The sequence below is a fragment of the Oreochromis aureus genome, linkage group 8, assembly GCF_013358895.1.
Source record: "Oreochromis aureus strain Israel breed Guangdong linkage group 8, ZZ_aureus, whole genome shotgun sequence".
Classification (NCBI taxonomy): Eukaryota; Metazoa; Chordata; class Actinopteri; order Cichliformes; family Cichlidae; genus Oreochromis; species Oreochromis aureus.
The window spans coordinates 15672702-15693206 of record NC_052949.1 but is presented as its reverse complement, the minus strand read 5'-3'; the positions used below and the strand labels follow the sequence as shown (position 1 = coordinate 15693206).

The 20505-nt window shown below is 40.6% G+C and overlaps 2 protein-coding genes across 2 annotated transcripts in view; one reads left to right on the top strand and one right to left on the bottom strand.

Moving 5' to 3' along the window:
• The window catches only part of LOC116329820 (protocadherin-15-like), a 209712-nt gene extending 193458 nt beyond the window's left edge, over positions 1 to 16254 (top strand). Inside the window, exons 36-41 of the mRNA XM_039616856.1 lie at positions 135 to 156; positions 789 to 827; positions 1061 to 1134; positions 8576 to 8705; positions 10868 to 12452; positions 16079 to 16254. Coding sequence (XP_039472790.1) covers positions 135 to 156; positions 789 to 827; positions 1061 to 1134; positions 8576 to 8705; positions 10868 to 12452; positions 16079 to 16116 — 1888 coding nt within the window. The 3' untranslated portion in view covers positions 16117 to 16254. The remainder of the gene's footprint in view (positions 1 to 134; positions 157 to 788; positions 828 to 1060; positions 1135 to 8575; positions 8706 to 10867; positions 12453 to 16078) is intronic.
• The window catches only part of plce1 (phospholipase C, epsilon 1), a 93538-nt gene continuing 81647 nt past the window's right edge, over positions 8615 to 20505 (bottom strand). The window contains exon 46 of the mRNA XM_039616854.1: positions 8615 to 8694. The gene's annotated coding sequence lies outside the window, so the exon portion shown is untranslated. The remainder of the gene's footprint in view (positions 8695 to 20505) is intronic.

The following is a 20505-nucleotide window of genomic DNA, read 5'->3' as shown; positions in this document are numbered from 1 at the left end:
ATTTCCTTTACAGGAAGAAAAGATTCTCATCAAAGCACTGACATGTATGTTAAGACAGAGCTATAGCCCAGACAGTGTGTTTTCTTGGTATTATTAGGCTAGCGGTCTCACTTTTGCTGTCTTTCATCTTGTAGGCGTGGATATGGACAACATGAGGTAGGTGTCTTGGGTGTGCATGCTGTCGTTGCATGTCTGCATGCTTTCACTTACATTTATGCCTTGGTTTGCTTTCCATCTTTTTTTCTGTTTGATGCTATCAAGAAGAAAGAGCATTTACAGTACACAGTGCATGTAACTGGCTTTATAAGTTATAATTTAAAAAGGCCACTACAGTACATGGAAGTCTTGAAGTTAAATATATGTTTAAAAACTTTACCCAGTCTTTCAAGATTCCAAAGAGTTGGCTCTTTAGACATCCTGGACATTTCTGCCACGTCCCCATTGTTAAATACATGTCATTGGTCTTGCTGTCCTATAAAGAGTCATCCAGTCACTTGTGCAGTGCATGCATTTTCAAACTCAATTTCAGCTTAAATTGAGTTCAGAAGTTATATCCGCTGCTTGATAAAACCTCATTCCCACGTTCCTACAATCTGACAGATAACATCAAATGAAAGCATATACATACATTGGATCCTGAGCTTTCTAGAGAAACTGAATGGCGGGGCATCAACTATCGATTTTATGTTTCTAATATAAATGTACACATTTCTGAGGGACAGCACTGAAATACTTCCATTTTGTTTGTTTTTTTATTTCCATTCACCACTTTTCTGTCCCTCTGGTAGACGCAACAACTTCTCCGACCTTCTCTGCTCCGACCTGAGGTACTCAGTCTCGCTCTTGTTTCTGTACTTATTTAATCCCTATGGGTGTCTGTCTGTTGGAGTATGGGTTTGTGGAAGTCTTAATGCAGTCAAAGTCATCACTATGAGTGTGTATGTATGTGTAGTCATGTCCTATAAAATTATCCGTGTGTGTGTGTGTGTGTGTGTGTGTGTGTGTGTGTGTGTGTGTGTGTGTGTGGGAAGCTTCTAACAAAGGTCTGTCAATCTAACAGGAACTATCAATGGAATCTGGCATCGATCCTGGCCATGACTACTACACACAGGATTATTACAACTATGACCACGGGTTAGTACGTCGCCGCACATCAAATTGTACTTCTTTGTTATACCCAGCTTGTTTTTGCACGCGTCCTTTATCGTTTTGGTGTTTTCTTTCCATGTAAATTTTGTCAGGCTTTGAAAACGTTCATATTAGCTCTAAAGTCAGCAACAATGAACCTGAGAATATCAAATTTAAAATAATGCAGTTAGCAAAAGAAAAGCTATTTAGAGCTCATCTTTCTTTTCCATGCTTTATTTTTCAACAATAGACAGGACGTACAAAAGACATTGAAAAATAACAGGGAAAAAAAATACATAAATATTCAAATATGTGTGTGCATGTTGCATGTTTTAGGGTGGTGCTGTACGACTTCACTTTCAATAGCTGATGTTAGTGAGTGAGGGAAAAATAAATGGAATCACAAGTAAACAAATACAGAACAAGATAAGAGGAAAGAGCAACAAAAAACCCCACAAATCAATCAAGTTAGTTACACAGTAAAGGTTTGTGTGTAAAAGACTTAAACTATCTCTTATTTCTTTATATTTTGCTGGGAAAATAAAATTAAATAGGTCCAGTCATTTATTGCATTTGCAAATATGCATGGAAATAGAGCATATGAGGAAAAACAGAGTTTGAACAATTCTAACAAGCTTGAAAGTCGATATTTGGTATGATCACCTTTACTCTTCAACACAGTCCAAACCCTCTTCATTACAAGAAAACAGCTTTCTTGTAAGTTCTTTAAGTCGTCTTCGGGAATAGTTCTCCAGACTTCTTCAAGACGTTCAGAGCTTTTCTTTGGATGTTGGCTGCCTTTTGTTCTCTTCTCTGATGACATGATCCCACACTGTTTCTATAATGTTGAGGTCCGGGCTCTGGGGAGGCCAATCCATGACTGATTGTGTTCCATCGTGTGTTTTAACTTCCAGGTATGCTTTCACTGCACTGGCATTGTATTCGACATCGTTGTCATGAAAAATGAAGCTTTTGCCAATCAAGTGGCAAGTTGATGAACTGAACCAGAAATTTGGATTCATCTCTTTATCAGACCTGTTGCCACTGATTTTCAGTCCAGTTGTTGTGTAATTTGGCATAGCTCAGCATTTTCTGGTTCTTTCCCTTCCTTAAGAATGGCTTCTTGACAGCCACCCTTCCACTGAGACCATTTCTGATGAGGCTTCAGTGAATAGTAGATGATCAACTGAAGGGCCAGATGCATTTTTTAGGTCCTGTGCCAGGTCTTTGCTGAGTTTTTTCCGTTTTTTTTTAAGGACAGAACTTTAAGATACTGCTCACATCTGCTGTAGATATTTTTTCTAGACCTGCCATTTCTTTTTTGTCTCACATTTTCATAAAATTTTTAAGGATTCACTGCACACCTGGCGAAAATATGTCACGTTTTCAAATAATAGCTCTTCAGGAAACACATTGTTGGTGCAGAAATTTGAACAAACGGTGGGTTTTTGTTACTAATTACAAACCTAAAGATTTAAAATCAGTTCTTTGATAAGTTGTCTGTTATGTGTAGACATATCACTGGCTCCATCCCTTTAAGTCAGTGCTTTTTTATGCTTTAATGATCAAGGTTACGTGTCTTTAAGCACAAAAATCAGATGAGAGTAGCATGGCAGATCTTTACTTTGATTACACAAACAGTATGTAGCAGTGGGTAATTGATAATAGGTATTGATTTGCAAATAACTGGACGTGAATAACTTATAATATTATACTTAAGTGTATCCCTAACTAGGCAGCTCGTTCACTTACTCTTGACAATATTTTAGAGTACGTGTCCAAAGTAATGTGTTGTTTAGAATCCTTATAACTCATTCCCCATATGTGACTATGTGTGGTCAATACAAACAATGACAGTAAGAAACATAGTTTTAAATAGCTCTATATAGCATTATTATAACTCTGACCTTCAGATCAATGTATTGACCTAGAAGGAGAGGTCAGAGGTCAAATGTTACATGATGTTTTAAATCTTTATACAGTACTTTCTATGTGTTAACAGGCCACACTTGTAAGAATCACAGTTTCTAAGTTTTACCCTTTTTTTTCAGTTTTAGACTACTAAGTGATTAAGTTGACCTTTAAGATCTTGGTGGATATAAGCCAAATTTTTAAATAAATTTTAAATTATTAACTTGACCTCACTCAAAATTAATTAAAATTAATTTAAAAAAAAAACAAATTTCTAGACAGTTGTGTCAAAATGTCTCAACCAGTCATCAAGCAGTGTTGTTACTCATAAAAGTAATCTATTACACACTTTTTACTTGTTTTAAAGAAATTACTTATTTTACGTATTTACTATAGGAAGTAAAAATCTATTTACTGTAGGAAGTTAGTTTTTAATCTTATATATTTTCTTATATATTTTCTGTCTAATTAGAAGGACACATGGAAGATCTTTTTTAGTAGTAGTCTATTTAAATTTTACCACAAATCTGATATCAGAGGTGATGAAAAACAGCCTTCAGATAACATCACAGAAAAATATTGTGGTTACACTGATTCTGCTGTGTGGAGTGTGACGAGACATTACAGTCCTGTTCATCTCTGCCTCTTTCACCCGTTGAAAATCAAGCTCTTTGGTTGGGCTTGGGTTAAAATCAGCTTATGCATCATTGTGAGTCTGGGGGTGTCTGGCTGCTAGCTTTGTGTTAGCGTCACAGATTGTATTACAAAAAAAGAATTTATTTTGCTTTTGATGTGTTTGCAGCAGTGGCTTATTGTCTCTGGAACGAACAGCCCAGTTCGCTCTCGACTGGCACAGTCTTGTTCCTTAGTCCAATAAGTTAATAGTGACCATCTATGCTGTAGAGTGCAAATTTTTTAGACCGCCATCCAACATAACACAAGGTTTATGCAACAGCTTCCCTAAATTAACAGCATTAATTAAATAAGTTTAATGTTTCTGTAATGATTAATTCAACAATATCCTCAAGCTTTTTAATTAACATATTTTGAATGCAAAAATATAATTATTGTTGTTTTACATGAATATTCAAAGTTGCTCTTTTGCAAAAAAAAAGCAAAAATAATAGTTAAGCACATTACTATTTTTTAAAAATTTCACTTGTTTAATTAAAATTAGTTTTAATGCTTGAATCTACAAATTAACGGTAACAAGACCCGCGAAGTAGCACGGCGTAATTACGAACAAAAAGGAGTTATTGAAGAGTTCATGTTTCTCACAAAAGGTTTGTGTTGATATATAATCAGAAATAATCTAACATAATGCAACCACCTTTAAAATTAGCTTATACAGATAAAATTACTGGTTTTATTTCCATGGTCATGATTGTAACCACACGGTCAGTTTCAATGTTGAACTTGCAAATACGGCATTTAATTCATTAAAGAAACATTCAGTAGGTCTCATGTTTTAGCAGCAGTCATTCATAGCAGCGTGAACAGAACTGTAGCAACGGATTTCTTTCAGCTCTTATCTTTACCTGGCACTTTACTGTTTGTGGTGTTACAGAGCAATGCAGCATTTACCAACAGTGATACACAGCGGAGAAAAAAAATCTCCAGGAAATGAATGCGGGCCAACTCTGCTATGTTCCATCTCCAACCTTTGACCGCTAGCACTGATAGCAAGGGTCCCTTACAACACGTTTCCTCCTGCGTGAGTCTGGACCTCACTGTGTTCGCTTTATCCAGCTGAGTGTCATGTCAGCCACGTGGCAGCGGCTTTGACATCAAGCTGATTGCATCAGTCACACAGTGTGTTGGCTACTGTGAAATGTTGACACCGGCGACCTGCCTCATACTACGCCGCTCGTGTATCCTTCAAACTACAGGAAGTCAGGAGATTTCAGAAAGGTGATTTTGTTCCGTGTGTGTTTTGGGTTGCTTGAAGGTAAAAAGAATACAGTATATAAAAAACACACACTTTAGGTCAAAGTGTTCATGAGCAAGCCTCATGAAGACTCCCCGAAATCCATCCCTCCTGTATCTGTGTGTGTGTGTGTGTGTGTGTGTGTTATTCACACACAGAGCTTGCCATCTGTGATGCATTGTGTAATTTTTATAATTTTAGCTGCAGACTCCAGAGAACTTGATTTTATACACCCACCTACGCACACTCATAAACGCACAGTGGAAGAACACACACACAAATTCTCTTACGGCAAGCACGTTCATTCACTCGCACTTACAATCACTCAGATGCTCTCTTGCTCGTTCTTGCACACACGTGCATAGCATACGCGTACACACATACAGCTAATTCTCTCTGCCTAGCTTTGCAATACTGTAGCAGCTAATCAGGCAGCCAGCCGTGGAAGCAGACAATAGGCCAGATGCTGGTGGCTTAGAGCAACATCCACAAACTCGTGTCTGACTCTGTACGCACACCGGATCAGAAAATCAGACTTTGTGACCCTGTGGGACTGAGATCTAATCACTTTGTTTCGTTCACTTGCAAATAAAAGGCGTAAACAGTCCGTGCCAGCAAATACCGAACCAGTTCTCAGGCTTTGGTTAACATTTCTCATTTCTCATTCCTGATTTTTGTTTTTCCACAAATCCTTTTTTTTTGTTTTACAGTATACACTTCCAAAAGCCTGGTTGGCAACCTTTTGACCTTTGCTTTGAACTTTCTTGAAAATATCAGGCCAAAATGGGATTTTCTCTGCATGTGGGAATGTAGCCATCTGCTGCTGGCATGATTCTGATTGGATTTACACAGATGCAGAATATAAACTGGAACCATTTGTTGCGCAGGTCTAATGTTTTGATGCTGTGTTAAAAAAAAAAAAGGAAAACAACAAAAACAACAAACTGAGCCAAATTCATGTTGCCCTCTAGTCAAGAGTGAAATACTCAATCCATAAATGCTACAGAGCAATAAGGGATTAAACCTCGCTTTTCCAAAACTGTTATTGGTGTGGGTGTTGAGCAGTGTGACTGCCGTGGAGCTGATAGGAGCTCAGTTAGGGCACCCACATAAAAAGAAATGTGAGGACAATAGAAAACGTGGAAAGATTAGCTGAATGAGAGCAGAAAATACAAATGGATTAGCTGAAGTCATGTCCAGCTTATTTTAGGTGCACGTTGTATTAAAGTGACAGCTCAACCCTAAAATCATATTCACATTGTGATCTAGTCTGTCCACCGAGTGTGGTTCAGGTGTGAATTGCCCGGTTTGACTGAGATCTTGAACACAACAGAACTGTCCTGTCTCATGGAAAGGTTCTGTATTTTTTAAATCATGATCCATTTACTTTATTGTAGGAACTGTTTTCTTTCCATCTCTACATCCAATCTAAAGAAGCAGCAAGACAATAATGTTTCCATCCTGTCAGAGTAAATGGACCTCGTCAGGGGAAGATACAATGGCAGAAAAATCACCCTTTAAATTCTTTAATGCTCTTCACAGAGTTCTGACATAACTTCAAGTTTGAACCAAGCCTGGAAAAAAGAAAATATGCAATATAATACAAGTGTAAAGTACATGGAAAGCTTTTGTACACTTGTTTATAGCATCCTACGTTCTAACGCTTTAGCATTTGGAGACCCACTGACAGTTACATGAACAGGTTTAAGTCTCCATACTATACAGGCAATCGGTTAAAGTTAAATCAAGTAATCAGGTTGTGATTAAAGTGCAGACTTTCAGCTTTAATTCAAGGGGTCTATCGAAAGTATTTAATTAACTGCTTGAGAATTACAGCCATTTTTGTAAGTACTGGGATGAAATAACATCTTTTTAATTGAAGGATTGTTTAATTCTTTGCAGTCAATGACTACCCAAAGTCAAGAATCCACGGACATCTCTGCAACTACCAGTCAGACCAAACCTTTAACACATTTCATTCTTCTTCGTGTTGTAAAGGTGGTGATTGGCTATGCCATGTCTTGCTATTGTCTGGCAGGCTTTAGCTTCATGTGGTTGTAAGAAGGTCAAGAGCTTCTTACAACTATATGAATGTGTGGACTAAGTGAAGAATCAACACTTCCGTGGATTAATCCTTCAGTAAGGGACAGCCCCGGTTCCAAATACGTTTTAAATGCCTATTAAGAAACTGTTTCCTCCATATCTACATAAATCTCAACAAATTTTGTCCAAAATGTGATGACAACCATTTTTTTTTTTTCAGTTAGTGAACACGTACACCCTGCAGTTCTACCTGTGTACAAATGAGATCACACACTGACTCATGATTTACCATTTGGAGATCCACCAGTGACCCAGTTTGGTCCATTTAGGTTCTGACACATAGCTACAAAAATACTATGAAGCGCTGGCAGTGACTGATGCTGGTATCTTGATGCTGCAGAAGACATTTCTCTGACTCATGTTACTACTGCCCCCTAGTGGCCACAGGAGGTGGGGGGATGGAGTGATAAAGGGTGAAACGATTGAAGGGAAGACAAGAGTTGAAGACAGAGGGGAAAGTAGGGGGAAAGACTCCTCAGATGAAAGAAGGAGACTTGCCTTTGAGTAATATGTCTGTGTGAACACTTCTGTTTGAGTCTGCAGTTTAATAATTAAAATCCTATCATTGAGTGAAAGAGAACAGTTAAGATACACTACCTTAGCGTTCAGGGGCCATACTGTTAGGCTTATAAATGTGACATTTTTTATGTATTACCCAGCCTTTCTGCTCTGACCCCCCTCCATTTTTCACTCATTCTTTCTTCTTTCCCTTTTATCTCTTAACACACCTCTACCTCCTTCTTCTCTCCCCCTCACCCATCATCCACGTGCCTTTTCCATTTGTTTATTACTTTGCTACTTAATGTAATGGGAGGGCGACTTCTCACCAGTTGACTGTAAGCAGAATGATTACACAGGGCAACATTTCTGCACAGCTCTCTAAATGAAGCCAAAGGACTTGGAGCACATTTGTTACTTTAATCACACTGGGACATATTGTTTTCAGAATGGCATTTGAAAAGATGTGCTTTTTGACCCACTGGCTCCCCGAGTTGCTTGCTGCAGGGCACGGAGCCTAAGTAGTGATACACAACACGTTTTTTTCGGTCGATGGAGTCAGGCAGCGCTCCCGGCAACAGGCAACAAAGAGAGACAAAAGGGGGAAAATCGATTCCAGTGTTTTCTGCTAACAAAATGTCTCCTGGCAACAAAATGCTCCTTTTGTGATTAAGGCAGCTTTGCCTAGGCAAGTCATTAGACGCCGCTTATCATTGGCATGAACCACACTGTGGCCCTATGTGTTATCGCTGTAAGTGTCTGCGAATAAGCACTAGCCAAGTTCGTCAGTTTTGTCTGTAAGCAGCTTTCTCTCCTGTCTTTACTTCTGATTGGCTGCACAGTGGATTCTGTTTGCTTATTAATATAGCCAACAATAAAAAAGAAACCTCAAAATAATAACTTAAAACTCAGTATAGGTTCAACTTTGCTCTGCATATGCGCTTATTGATTGTAGCTTATGTGTAACATCCTGCTATTTTCCCCCCTCCCTCTGATTTTTTTATCCAGGTACGACCTTCCTCAGTACGGCAGCCGCAGGAAGTTGATCTCGCCCTCTGGCCTCTATGATGAATATGGAGAAGTCGTTGTTGACGATGACGGCAGCTACTACTACAGCCCACAGGAGTCTGATGGAGAGGTAAATGCAGGAAAATATAAAATTAGAATACAAAAGGGAAACGCTGGAGAGCAGATTATACAGGCTGGTAACAGAGTCCGTAAGATTTTCACGATATTCTCAAAAACCAGAGAATAATGAACCTACAGTTACACAGTTAGTTGGTGTAACTGTAGAGAATTGGTTAAAGGAATAGTTCAACACTACTGTGCTAAACTGCAGTACTTAGATATTCTTTGGACATTGGCTGCTTTTTTACTCATGTTCAGTCCAGTGTTTGTATCTGATGATTTTCAGAGTAAGAGTTTGTTAACACCGACCCATAAATCATGCGAGCATAATACACTTAACTCAAGTGATGAACTGGTGTAGTGTCCACACAGACCTTAGCAACAAGCTCATTTTAAATAGCATATTTAGCTTCTTTGTTACTATCAGTCTGTTGCACAATCACATAATTTATTCCTTTTTCTTTGGTTTTCCTCAGCAAAAAATGCCCAAATTACCCAGTTTTGTAGGCATAAACTAGTCATTTTGCACCAACAATGTGATTCCCAAAGAGCTAAAATGTCTCAAGGGAACGGTGCCTGTCAAGAAGCCATTATTATGTCAGAAAATTGGGAGAAAAGCTCGAAGCAAATTTTCCAAGACCTAGATTGACAATTGGTGGCAACAGGACTTTTGGAGTGATGAATCCAAATTTGAAAATTTGGTTAAAGTTTTGGCTATTTGACCCTAAAATTAGATGATAGAGGCAGAGGCAGGGAGGAGAGGAGAAAGCTACAACAGTGAGCGTCTACAGTCATCTGTAAAACACGGTGGATGCTCTGTCATGGTTTGCGGGTGCATTTCAGCCGGTGGTGTTGGGCAGTGGTCCCCAACCCCCGGGCCATGGACCGTTACGGTTCCGTGAGTCGTTTGGTACCAGGCCGCGAGAGTCGAGGCTTGGGTGCGAAATTGATGTTTTTCAGGGTTTTTATTGTTGACTCGGTTTCCCTGGGTCTTTTCCCGTGTTGTAGTTGTGTGTCTTATTTTGAAAGAAATATTTATGTGTTACCATAGCGACCAGAGAGCATTAAGGGGGAGAGCGGAGGATGTTACTCTCAATGTTGTTGGCGCATTTCAGGAGGACGCTGCTAACAAAGTTACACAATTACACGGTGAATTCGCGTTTAGTATTATATTTACAAAATACCACAGTTTTTGTCATGGTCATATGATTTTATTTGGTTGTATTTATCCACCACAACTTAAAAGCTGGTCCGTGAAAAAATTGTCTGACATTAAACCGGTCCGTGGCGCAAAAAAGGGTGGGGACCGCTGGTGTTGGGGATCTTGTCAAAACAGAAAGTCGGAAAAGTCAGATTTAGATCCACTATTGAAAAACCATTTGGACGGATGTCTGATTGGCAGTAACTTCAATTTTCTGTATGACAAAGATCCCGAACACTCTGCCAGTGCAGTAAAAGTCATGGACTGGCCACCCTAGAGCCTGGACCCTAACATTACAGAATCTGTGTGGGATCATCGTGACAGAGAACAGAACAAAGGGCAGCCAACATCCAAAGAAGAGCTTTGAAATATCCTCGACACAGCCTGGAGAACTATTCCTGAAGACTACTTAAATAAGTTATAATAAAGCTTGCCTAAGAGAGTTCAGGCTGTGCTGAAGAATAAAGGTGTTCATACCACATATTGACTCCTAGGATCATTAGAATCCCTCGTATTCCTGCATATGTTGGCACATGCAATAAATCAGCACATCAGAAATGAAGGGTGGCTCAAGATTTACAGTGACTGAAAGCAGAAGGATTGAAACTGGAGGAATTAGCTAGAAAGAAAAACACTGTACAGCACTATCCTAAAAAGAAAGCCTAATTCAGGCTTTTCTCATCTCAGATGGCAATGTGTGTTTGGCCCATATTTGCGAGCGCTAAAAGTAACCCAGATTAGTGTGGATGCTATTTGGGATCTGTCTGTTAATCATAAATGTTCAGCTATCCTTTTAAGGTTGCAGTGCATCTTTTTTATTTTTGTTACAATGTACTACATAATGAAATGGGTTCATTTTATGTGACTATTCATATTGAAAGCGTGCTGTAAAGTTAGTAGTTAGTAGCTCTTTATGGTCAAATGTTAGTGTAATCTAACTTGTTTTTGAACTAATGTCATCATTGCACCAGGTGAGGAGAAAAGTTCAAGGAGACAAATTAGCTCCACACCCTTCCCACCTTCAGGCTCAACCTATTCCAGCCCCGGGAAAGACCCACGGACACGTGAGAACTGAGGTTGACAAAAAACAAGAAGGTGGTACAACTGCTAACACTAAACCTAAGAGCTCGAGCGCGGCTACCAGGTTGAAGGCTTTGATGCGAGTGAGTACGACGCTGTCCTCTGCGGGGAAAAAGTCTGGACAGCCTCCTGCCATTCACCCTCCGTGGAACAAAGCCAGAATTGGACCGATAGAGGAGGGAGGCAGGGGAGGAGAAAAAGTGGAGGAGGGAAAAGCGGGAGGAGTGAGAATTGGGTTTGAGAATGGGGGAGCAGGGAAGAGGGAAAATAAAAGAGTAGGGAGAGATGAAGCAGTAGAAATAAGGAGGGAGAGGGGAGGAAGAGGAGAAATGGAAACATGGGGGAGAAGCAACAGAGATGGCGGCTCAAACAATGCAGTTGGAGGAGGAGGAGGAGGCATCAGGCCAGAGCACAGGGGACGGCTCCCTGGACTGTTGTCCTCTGGCCAGTCTTTCAGCCGGGATGGCACCATGGTCATAGATGGGAGTTATTTCCAGATGTCCACTGAAGCAAGCAAACCCCCAGCAATGGAACAAAAGCTGAGCGGGGCCCTCAGTGTTATCTCCCTAGCCAGAAGGCTCCAGGGACCAGCCAGGGTGGGAGGTGGACAGTGGAGCAACGGCGAAAGCTGGGACACAGGGAAGATGTATGGCTCCATAGGAGATATGAGCGTTTCTGCTTTAGTGTCTGAGGGAGCCACAGGAGAGGAGGGGAGGAGGTGGGAGTTCGGAGAGCCGAACAGCTCCATTGAGGGATGGTGGAGAAAAGAACAAAGATTTCGCGGCGGTGTTCAAAGTGATTCGGAAACAGGAAGTGGCAGCAAAGAGTCTCCGTCGGAATTCAGTTTCTCAGACGCAAGCAGCCACACATTAGGTGTCCCGGCAGAAACAGATGAGGCCGAGTATGACACAGAAACAGAAAAAACTGAGTCCGACTCAGGAAACGGAAAGGAAGAGGAAAGCCAAGATGAGCAGAGAGAGTGGTCTGAGTCTGAGACGGAAGATGAGAGGAAAAAAATGAGTAGAAAACCGGCAAAAAGAAAAGTTAGTGATAGTTCTGTGAGCAGCAACAGCAGGAGACGTCATAAAAGCAGAAGCAGTAGAGGGAGCTTTAGAAGGGAAAACAGCAGCAGACGGCGAGACAGGAGCGGCAAAGAGACTGATAGAAACAGCAGCAGGGACTCGGAAAATTCTAGACATTCGCGTTCAACCGTTTCTAGTTCCAGGCCCAAAACTTCCAGACGGCCTCCACGTGAAGCAACAGAGCCAGAGAGTGAAGAAGAGAGCGAGGAATCTGAAGAAGAGGTAAAAAGTGCTGCATTTGGAAAGCCGTCAACGAGCAGGCAAGCTTCCAGTCACACCCAGTCGGACATCAGCTCAGGCCCGACGGACAGCTCGGACGACTTGTCACCAATCATGGAGGACAGCGAAGAGGACGAGGAGGAGGAGAAAAGCAGCGACCACAATGGGGAAGAAGGTGAAGATCCCGAAGATGAAGAAGAGGGGGATTTGGGAGTCAGCTGAGCCGAGATTAAATTCTTTGCCACTCAGTAAGGTCTTGGGTGAAAATGCTTGGATTGAGAGTGAAGTCATTACCTGAGTGGAATTTATAACTTTAATCTTTCTCTTTTTGTGTGTTTTCCTGTTTGGCGTGATTTACATCCACTGTAATTTAAAGTGTCGGCGTGTCCTCTGCTGCCCTCTCTGACTGTCTCTCTTCTTTTTTTTCTTTCTTTCTTTGACTTGTAACTTTAATCCCCCTTTCCCCCCCCAGTCAGCCTTTCTCTCGTCTTCGTGAAGTGCTTGTCTGCTTTACATCTACAGTTTTTTCCCCCTGAGCCGACTTGTCTCATTTTCCGATTGTGAAAGCTCCCACTTCCAGCTGATTGTTTCTCTCCTGCTGCGGCTCAGAGATTATTTACTGACCTCTCTTTGTTGCACTTAAGGTTTACTCAAGCTTTTTTCATTAGTCATTTCTCTTTCTTTGCTCATTCTTCTGCTAGCAGTCAGCTCTTCCAGCAGCGTTTACCAGCAGGAAGAAAAGATGCTTTCTTTGTAATGGAGAACATATACTTTCTTCTATACAATGAAGGTTAAACACAATTAAAAAAAGATCTTTAAGGGTTACATGGTGTGTATGTGTGTGTGAACATGTAGCAGTGTTGACCCTGACCTACTATATTAAACTTAAATAATTTAGTTTGGTGTTATAAAAGATTACATCCAAGACCAACATCCTCTATATTTCCAAAATCATTTCCTCTTTTCAAATTCTTTTATTAAAAAACACACACAAAAACCTCATTATTAGATGATCCAAAGTCTGCCTTGCTGAGTCACACTGCTGACATGTCTTTGTATTTGCAGTGAGTCAAAGTGCTTTTTTGATTGTTGCTCATTTTCTGACTTTAAAATGAAAAAACATTTATTTTAACAGCAATTAAATGAAAATCTTTGCAATGACATGGAAATGTTGAGTCTTCTGACCAGAGGAGGTTTGGTATGTCTTCAGCCTGGTGTGTAGATAGCCTGGGTGTAGATAGCCTGATTTCCCTATAAATACATATATCACCTGAAATACAACTTCAATTCCATAAACGTTGGGCTGTTGTGTGAAGAATTTAAAGTTGATGGCAGCAACAGTCCCAACTTTAACCCCTTTTTTTAGTCAGAGGAGAGCAGTTTCTGGACATTTCTTGTCTGATACGTGAAGCTAGCTGCTCAACAGTCCAGGGTCTTATTTGTCATAGTTTTCCTTTATGTGCAAAATGTTTCCTGGTTGGGGAAAACTCTGGATTGCAGGGAGGCAAGTTCAGCACCTCAACTCTTACAAACCCATATTCTTGTAATAGATGCAGTATGTGGTTTAGCATTGTCTTGCTGAAATATGTAAGGCCTTCTGCGTGGGGCTGCACGGCGCTAATGCGTTAGCGTGGTTAGCTTGTTAACGCGTTAGCGCCGTGCAGCCCCACGCACGGGGCAATCCGCGTTAACTCGCTAATGGAGATTTGCCACGTTAATGCGGTTATGGCGTTAACGTCATTTTAACAAGATTAACGCTGACAGCACTAGTCTTTACCTTACAATATAAAGCACCTTGAGGTGATAGTTTTTGTGAATTGGCGCTATATAAACAAAATTATACTGAACTGAATTGAATTGGCAATAAAGTTGTGTAGATGGGAACATATGTTGCTCTAAAACCTGCATATAAGGTGCCAGGGCACTAATGCACCCCCATACCATCAAGGATGCAGGTTTTTGAACTGAGCACTGATATCAAACCGGATGGTGATAGTCCTCTTTAGTCCCAATGATGTGGCCATCTAGTCCCACTTAATCTAATCAGTTATAAGATTTTCATCTAGCTGTTCCTTTTTTGAATCACTTACATTTCCAGGCTTTTGTTACCATCGTTCCAACTTTTTTAAGGTGAGTTGCTCTCATCAAATTCAAAGCGAGCTAATTTATGTCTCAGTTTAAACAGTTTTTTTTTTTAAATTCAATTTATTTTCTGTGTTCTATTATGAATAAAACATGGGTTTATGAGATTTGGATATCACTGCATTGTGTTTTGATTTACATTTTATACAGTGTAACAACTTTTTTGGAATCAGGGTTGTGGAACTCGTCCTTTGGCCAGTTCTGGCTGTGGAGCTCTGAATGCAATGTAACCTAAACATAAACGCTACCTCATTGTTCAAAATTAGTCAAATCATTTATTATTAGTTATAGATTATACACAGCTTTTCTTAGGATGTCTTCCTAAAAGACTGTATTCACCCAGAAAGCCACTGTGCAAGTTACATAAGCTGATATTGTAACACATCGTCTTCCTAGCCCATCACACAGTGCTATTCTGTCATATACCGCTGCTGTCACAGAGAAACACACAAGGTGTCCTTTGGTGTAGCTGCCTTGATGCACTGGCAGTGGTAGCACTGGATGCTGAGAGATAACTGTCCTCTTTTAAAAAGCAACACATAAATAAATCACAGTGTCTCTGTCAGCCAGCGGGCCATGTCCTGTTTGGAAGCTTTGTACTTTGCACTTTTTGTTTTGCTTGATTTTCACTCGCCGAATAGTTCTTGCTGTTGCTTTTACCTCCTGCTTATTTTCAGACATCGTAAACTATTTAAGTTAAAACAAGGCCGTTCTTTACAAGCGCCCATACTGTACATAATGAGTTGGGAGTGAGACATCTTTCAGTTTTGCCCCAGTATTGCCACCGAATGCATCACAGCAGGGATGCCACTGGATTCCTTGTGCTTCTCTGCAAGACACCAGCAGCTTTGACGCCTTGGGAATGAGACCCAAGTGGTTGTTACAACTTGTAGTAACACCTCTATGTACTGTGGGAATAACTGTTTGTTAAATGGATGCTAATATCATCACTGGTAAGTCTCTAATGCTAGCAAAGAAAGCTGTTTAATATCGTGAAAGGCTTTAACCCTAGTTTGTATGCCTAAATCTAACCAAAACCTTGGAGATGAAGCTTAAAATCATAAATCAAGAATACTTATGTGGGTCAAACATAGTCAATCTTTATTTTTGAAAAAGATTAGAGATACGCCATCACCCTGTCAACCTTTTATACAGCCTTGCAAAGCTGCTGGTGGAACTAAATGCACCTATTTCCCAAGGGTTTGCTATAGCAGATGGGTAAACAGACTTGAGTTCTTCCTGAGAAAGCCCTCCTATTTATCCAGGCTTGGGGACTGGCAGAGGAAGTACACTAGCTTTTGACACCCCCTCAATGTAGACACCACAGAGGCACTTACTGCCAGTGAGAGAAGGAAGAAGGAGTGCATTATCCTCCAAAATGCCTTTAATTTCAGTTTTAAACTTTCGATGGCCTTTTGTGAGTAGATGTGTGAACTGTGTGAAGTTCCCCAGTGCACACCACAATACATCATCAGGGTAACTACTCAGTACAGTTCACCGAAGGAGTTTTGAGGCATTATCGAAAAAGCACTTTGCAGCAGACAGCAGATGTTCAATTTTTGTGCTTTGTATCATCACTTTTACGATTCATTTCTCTTGCCTCAATGAAACTCTCAAGGTCAGCAGTTTAAAGTCACATTATTGATGTGTTTCTCTCAGCAGGGCAGCAGAAAACGTCGGGTCAAGTTGGTGTTTGACCGAGAGTACGAGACCAGCTCCACGGGTGAGGAAAGCGCGCCAGAAACCCAACGTGGGCGCTTGTCCTCCACCCACAACAGCCAAGTCAACGTTAATGGGAGCATCTACGTGGCCCAGAATGGCTCCATCATCCGCACCCGACGCTCAGTAAACACCACAGGGCCCACGCAAACCACCACTACGAACAACAATCTCAAACTCCCCTCTCCTATCTTCAGCTCAAGGCTGGCCAAGCACTTTAAAAAACTAGACAAAATGGCTGCCACGCTGGAAGAAAGAGTTCCCCTGAACAGCTTCAGAACGACGCCGGATGGCGGGTGCAAAACACTCCGCACCTTCCAGAGCTCGGGGACGGTTGCCACCACAACAACCACGTCCTCTTTCTCCAACCCTGACAGCAAAACGCTGAATGTGTTCAACACGCAACAATCCAGCGTTTCTTTAGGGTCAACCAGCACCAGCAACGCAGGCCTGGAAAGCGTGGCGTCGAAATCGAACCTGCTCAAAGCGGTGCAGGAAGGCACGGAGCAGCCCCAGAGCACAGTGGAGAGAAACGAGTCGGAAGAAGCCGAGAGAGAGTCCAAGGTAGACGGCAGTAACGACGACACGGACGGACTCGTCATCAGAGAGCCGCTGGAGTGCCCGAGTGACAGAACGCAGTCGGACGAGGAGGAGTTATGGATGGGGCCGTGGAACAGCCTTCACATACCCATGACCAAACTCTGACTGAACGCTACGCCACTGTGCTCGTTCCATATTGCCAAGATCACTGAAACATTCAGACATGATTCCTGTTCATTAGTTGTGGAACTAACAGGGATGCTCCAGGTCAATTAGAAGAAATCTAATTACAGGATTTGCTACTCTGTTGTCTGTGATGGAAGATTCCTCACATATCAGCTAGTAGAACTTAATTTATTTTATTTGCATTCAGAGAAGTGATGGAAATATATTTGAAGCAAAAATAGAACAAATTCATTGGCGTTTAATTGGTTATTTGGATTACTTATTAAATGTCACTTTTGTACCTTCTCCCCTGAAACTGATTTCAGAGCTGCAACACCTTTAGAAAACTGGACCTAGACTGAGAGGACTTATATTTCTACTTTGATAGCAGAGGTAAAGGTGCGTGAACTTTTTAATGGCCCTTTAAGCGACTGGTGTCTGTATGGAACTGAGTGACTCATTCAGTATTACAACTACTGATGCAACTCATCTTGAATTTGCCTGACATGTTTCATTAACACATGAAGTCGTGTATTGTTCACACTTGCCTTTTTATCCTTGTAAAGTTGCTTAGCAGACTTTATCCAAATAAAATTCCAGCCATTGAAATGTGGAGTTTGGCTAACTTGATGATATGCTGCTAAACCCCAAGCTGCAACCTTGAAGGCTGAAAAACAGGAGCCAAGGTTGAACTTCAACACCCTTCTTTTTAAATTGTTTGGTTTCCTGTCGCGGACACGGCTTTTAAGCGTAGTCCGCAAATTTTCAATAGAGTTGAGGTTGAGGCTTTGGGGAGGCTATTTCAGAAGATTAATGTTAGCCTGCTTTATTCATTCCAAAATTAGTTAAATGTGTTTGGTATCATGGTCCTGTTGGAACAAGATTTAACTATCTAGCTGCTGATTTTAGGTGAAGACTTTGTTGGGACTACACCTTGATTATTCCATACAGCTTCTGCAGTGTACCAGTAGGACGTGCAGCAACACACCGTTGGTCCAGTGTGCACAGGTTTGAAAGCCTTTGACATATATTTGTTTCTGTGGAGCCAGTCAAGGAGCAGACTTGATCAAATAGGTTTCAGATCCTCAAGATTTTCATATTAAAATAGGGAATTTAATTGTATTGAAGGCCAAATAAAAATCAACAATATTTTATTTTAACATTTTTGATAATTAGGTTCAATAAGCTCACAGTGGCGTTGTCTACTCTTCTCTTTGGTAAATGGCCTAAATGGTAAATGGCCTGTATTTGTATAGTGCTTTACTTAGTCCCTAAGGAAGCCAAAGCGCTTCACACTACATTCAGTCATCCATCCATTCACACACACACATTCACGCACTGGTGATGGCAAGCTACATTGTAGCCACAGCTGCCCTGGGGCGCACTGAAAGAGACGAGCAAACTGCATAGGGGTTAAAGCACAGGCTCAGTTTTCCTTAAAAGCTCCGTCTTAACTAATTTTACAAGGATTTTCATCACTGCTGTTGTACGGGCAACCGGCCTAGAATCATTTGGATAACCGAATTTCAGAACAGTTACTAAAACGGCATATTTCAGTAAATTAGGTAGAAGCTGTGCTTGTAAAGTCAAAACCTCTGCTTTTTGCCAACAGGCACTTCAGCCTAGCTTCACTCCCTGTAGAGTGATATGTTAAATTCGCAATTTGAGATATGAAAATTACAGCCTTGTCTTGTAGTGAATACCTGTTACCTGATTTTATGGGGTTGGTGCTTTTTGGAATATTTTTATTGGAACTTCTAAAAAAACAATGCATCCCACTGTTTGGTACAGCTTATTCGATACATTCTAGGATTTTATTAGCCGAAAAGCTAATGCTATGGTTGGCAGCATTGGTTCTGTATCCATCCTTTGTATACAGACTATGGGCATTCCTTGATTTGGAAACCAGACTCAAGTATTTCAAAGAAGTGTTGCTGCAGTTGTTTTAATTTTTGGCTTGAAAGCTAGCGAACAGGATATTATGGTGATAAGAACTGTTGGTTAGGTCTTAAAAGCTGTAGTTCCCATTTGAAGATGCACCTACAAGCTAAGCACAGCATCTCCACAACATTAAGAAAGCAGGAGAATCAAGCCAAATGAAACAGCTAGAGTTCATTTGAAGCTTGGCTAAAGCTGTCACTCTGAGGGACGGTTAACGAGGTTGTGGTGGAGATTTGGGGTTCAGAGGTAGATGCAAACTCACAAGAAACCTTATAGTGAGGAAAGATAAGTAAAGTAAAAAAGTAAAGTAAAAAAAAAAGTCACAGCTCTGTCCCAATCTTGTCAATTTTACATACTTTATAAATGAATTCAATAAATGATAAAATTAAAAAAAAAAAAGATGCAACATGCTAATTACTGAAGTTCATGGATGCAGTTTCCAGTCTTCATGCCTTTTCTCTCTTCAAGTTTTCTCTTATTGATCTTCTCTTGCAAGAAGGAACATATTTCCAAAAATGTAAAACCAAAGCTTTAATTTCATGAACAAAAAAAAAAAAATGTCTACTTCTTCTGCGCCATTAATAGTTAATTAAATTTTATTTAAACTGATATTGATCAGAAGATACTGAAAGAAGAGATTCCTTTTAATTATAATTCCACACTACCATAAGAAATCTACTTAACTTGGCACATGAAGCCCTCTCCTTTATCAAAGTTGCTCACAATAAGGTTGGAGGAAACTTTTTAATTGTGAACCGCATACAGTTTTATTTGAAGTCTTGAAAGACTGGGATCATTAAGCTCCAGAATTACCAGGGTTTAAAACTTTCACCTTTAATTGGATGACCACATAATTTTGCATTAAGGAAATCAACAGAGGGTGCAGTACGGGTGGTGATATTTGAAACTGGGTGCTCCTTATTACCTGGAATTAGTGGAGTGTACCAGAGTCATATTTTAAACAGTTTCTGGAAGGAAGGACACATCTGAGTGGCTAACACTGATTCAACAAAATTGATTGTTAAAATTGTCACCGATTCCGGAGGCCACTGTTTTACTGGAGAAGACAGGCTGAACGTGGCTCATTAAGCTCTGACACAGGCACCAGAGATTTGATTAGTAGCTGGAACATTGTGAGACAGAACATTTCATCACAAAAACAAAGTGAGTCATCATGTTTGCTTCATTATAAATGCTCAAAATATTATGACTCTGACAGGTTACAAAGAAGCTGGCTTTAAACTCTCACAGGCCATTTTATTTTGTACACTTTGCCATTATTGGGTTGGACCTGGGTTTCTATCATAGCTAATTCTTCATGGTATGGATTAAACAAGGTGCTGGAAACCTTGGTCCATATTGACACGATAGCATCACACAGTCGGACAGATGGGCACACTGGGGTCATAAAAAGATGGATGTGGTCAGCAACAATGCTCAGGTAGGTTATTCCTACTAAGGGAATATTAGGAAATATCACCCACATCATTACATCACCACCAGCAGGCTGAACCATTGATACAAGATTGGACTAGCTAGTAGCTAACTAGCTAGTGCCCAGTGTGGTCTTCTGCTGCCATAACATTCAGAGATGCTCTTCTGCATAGAGTTACAATAAGTGGTACTCCAAGCAGTCTGGCCACGTTTTTCTAACCTTTGGCATCAAAACACATTTTTGCTCAAAGAACTGCTGCTCATTGGATATTTTCAGTTTTTTGGAC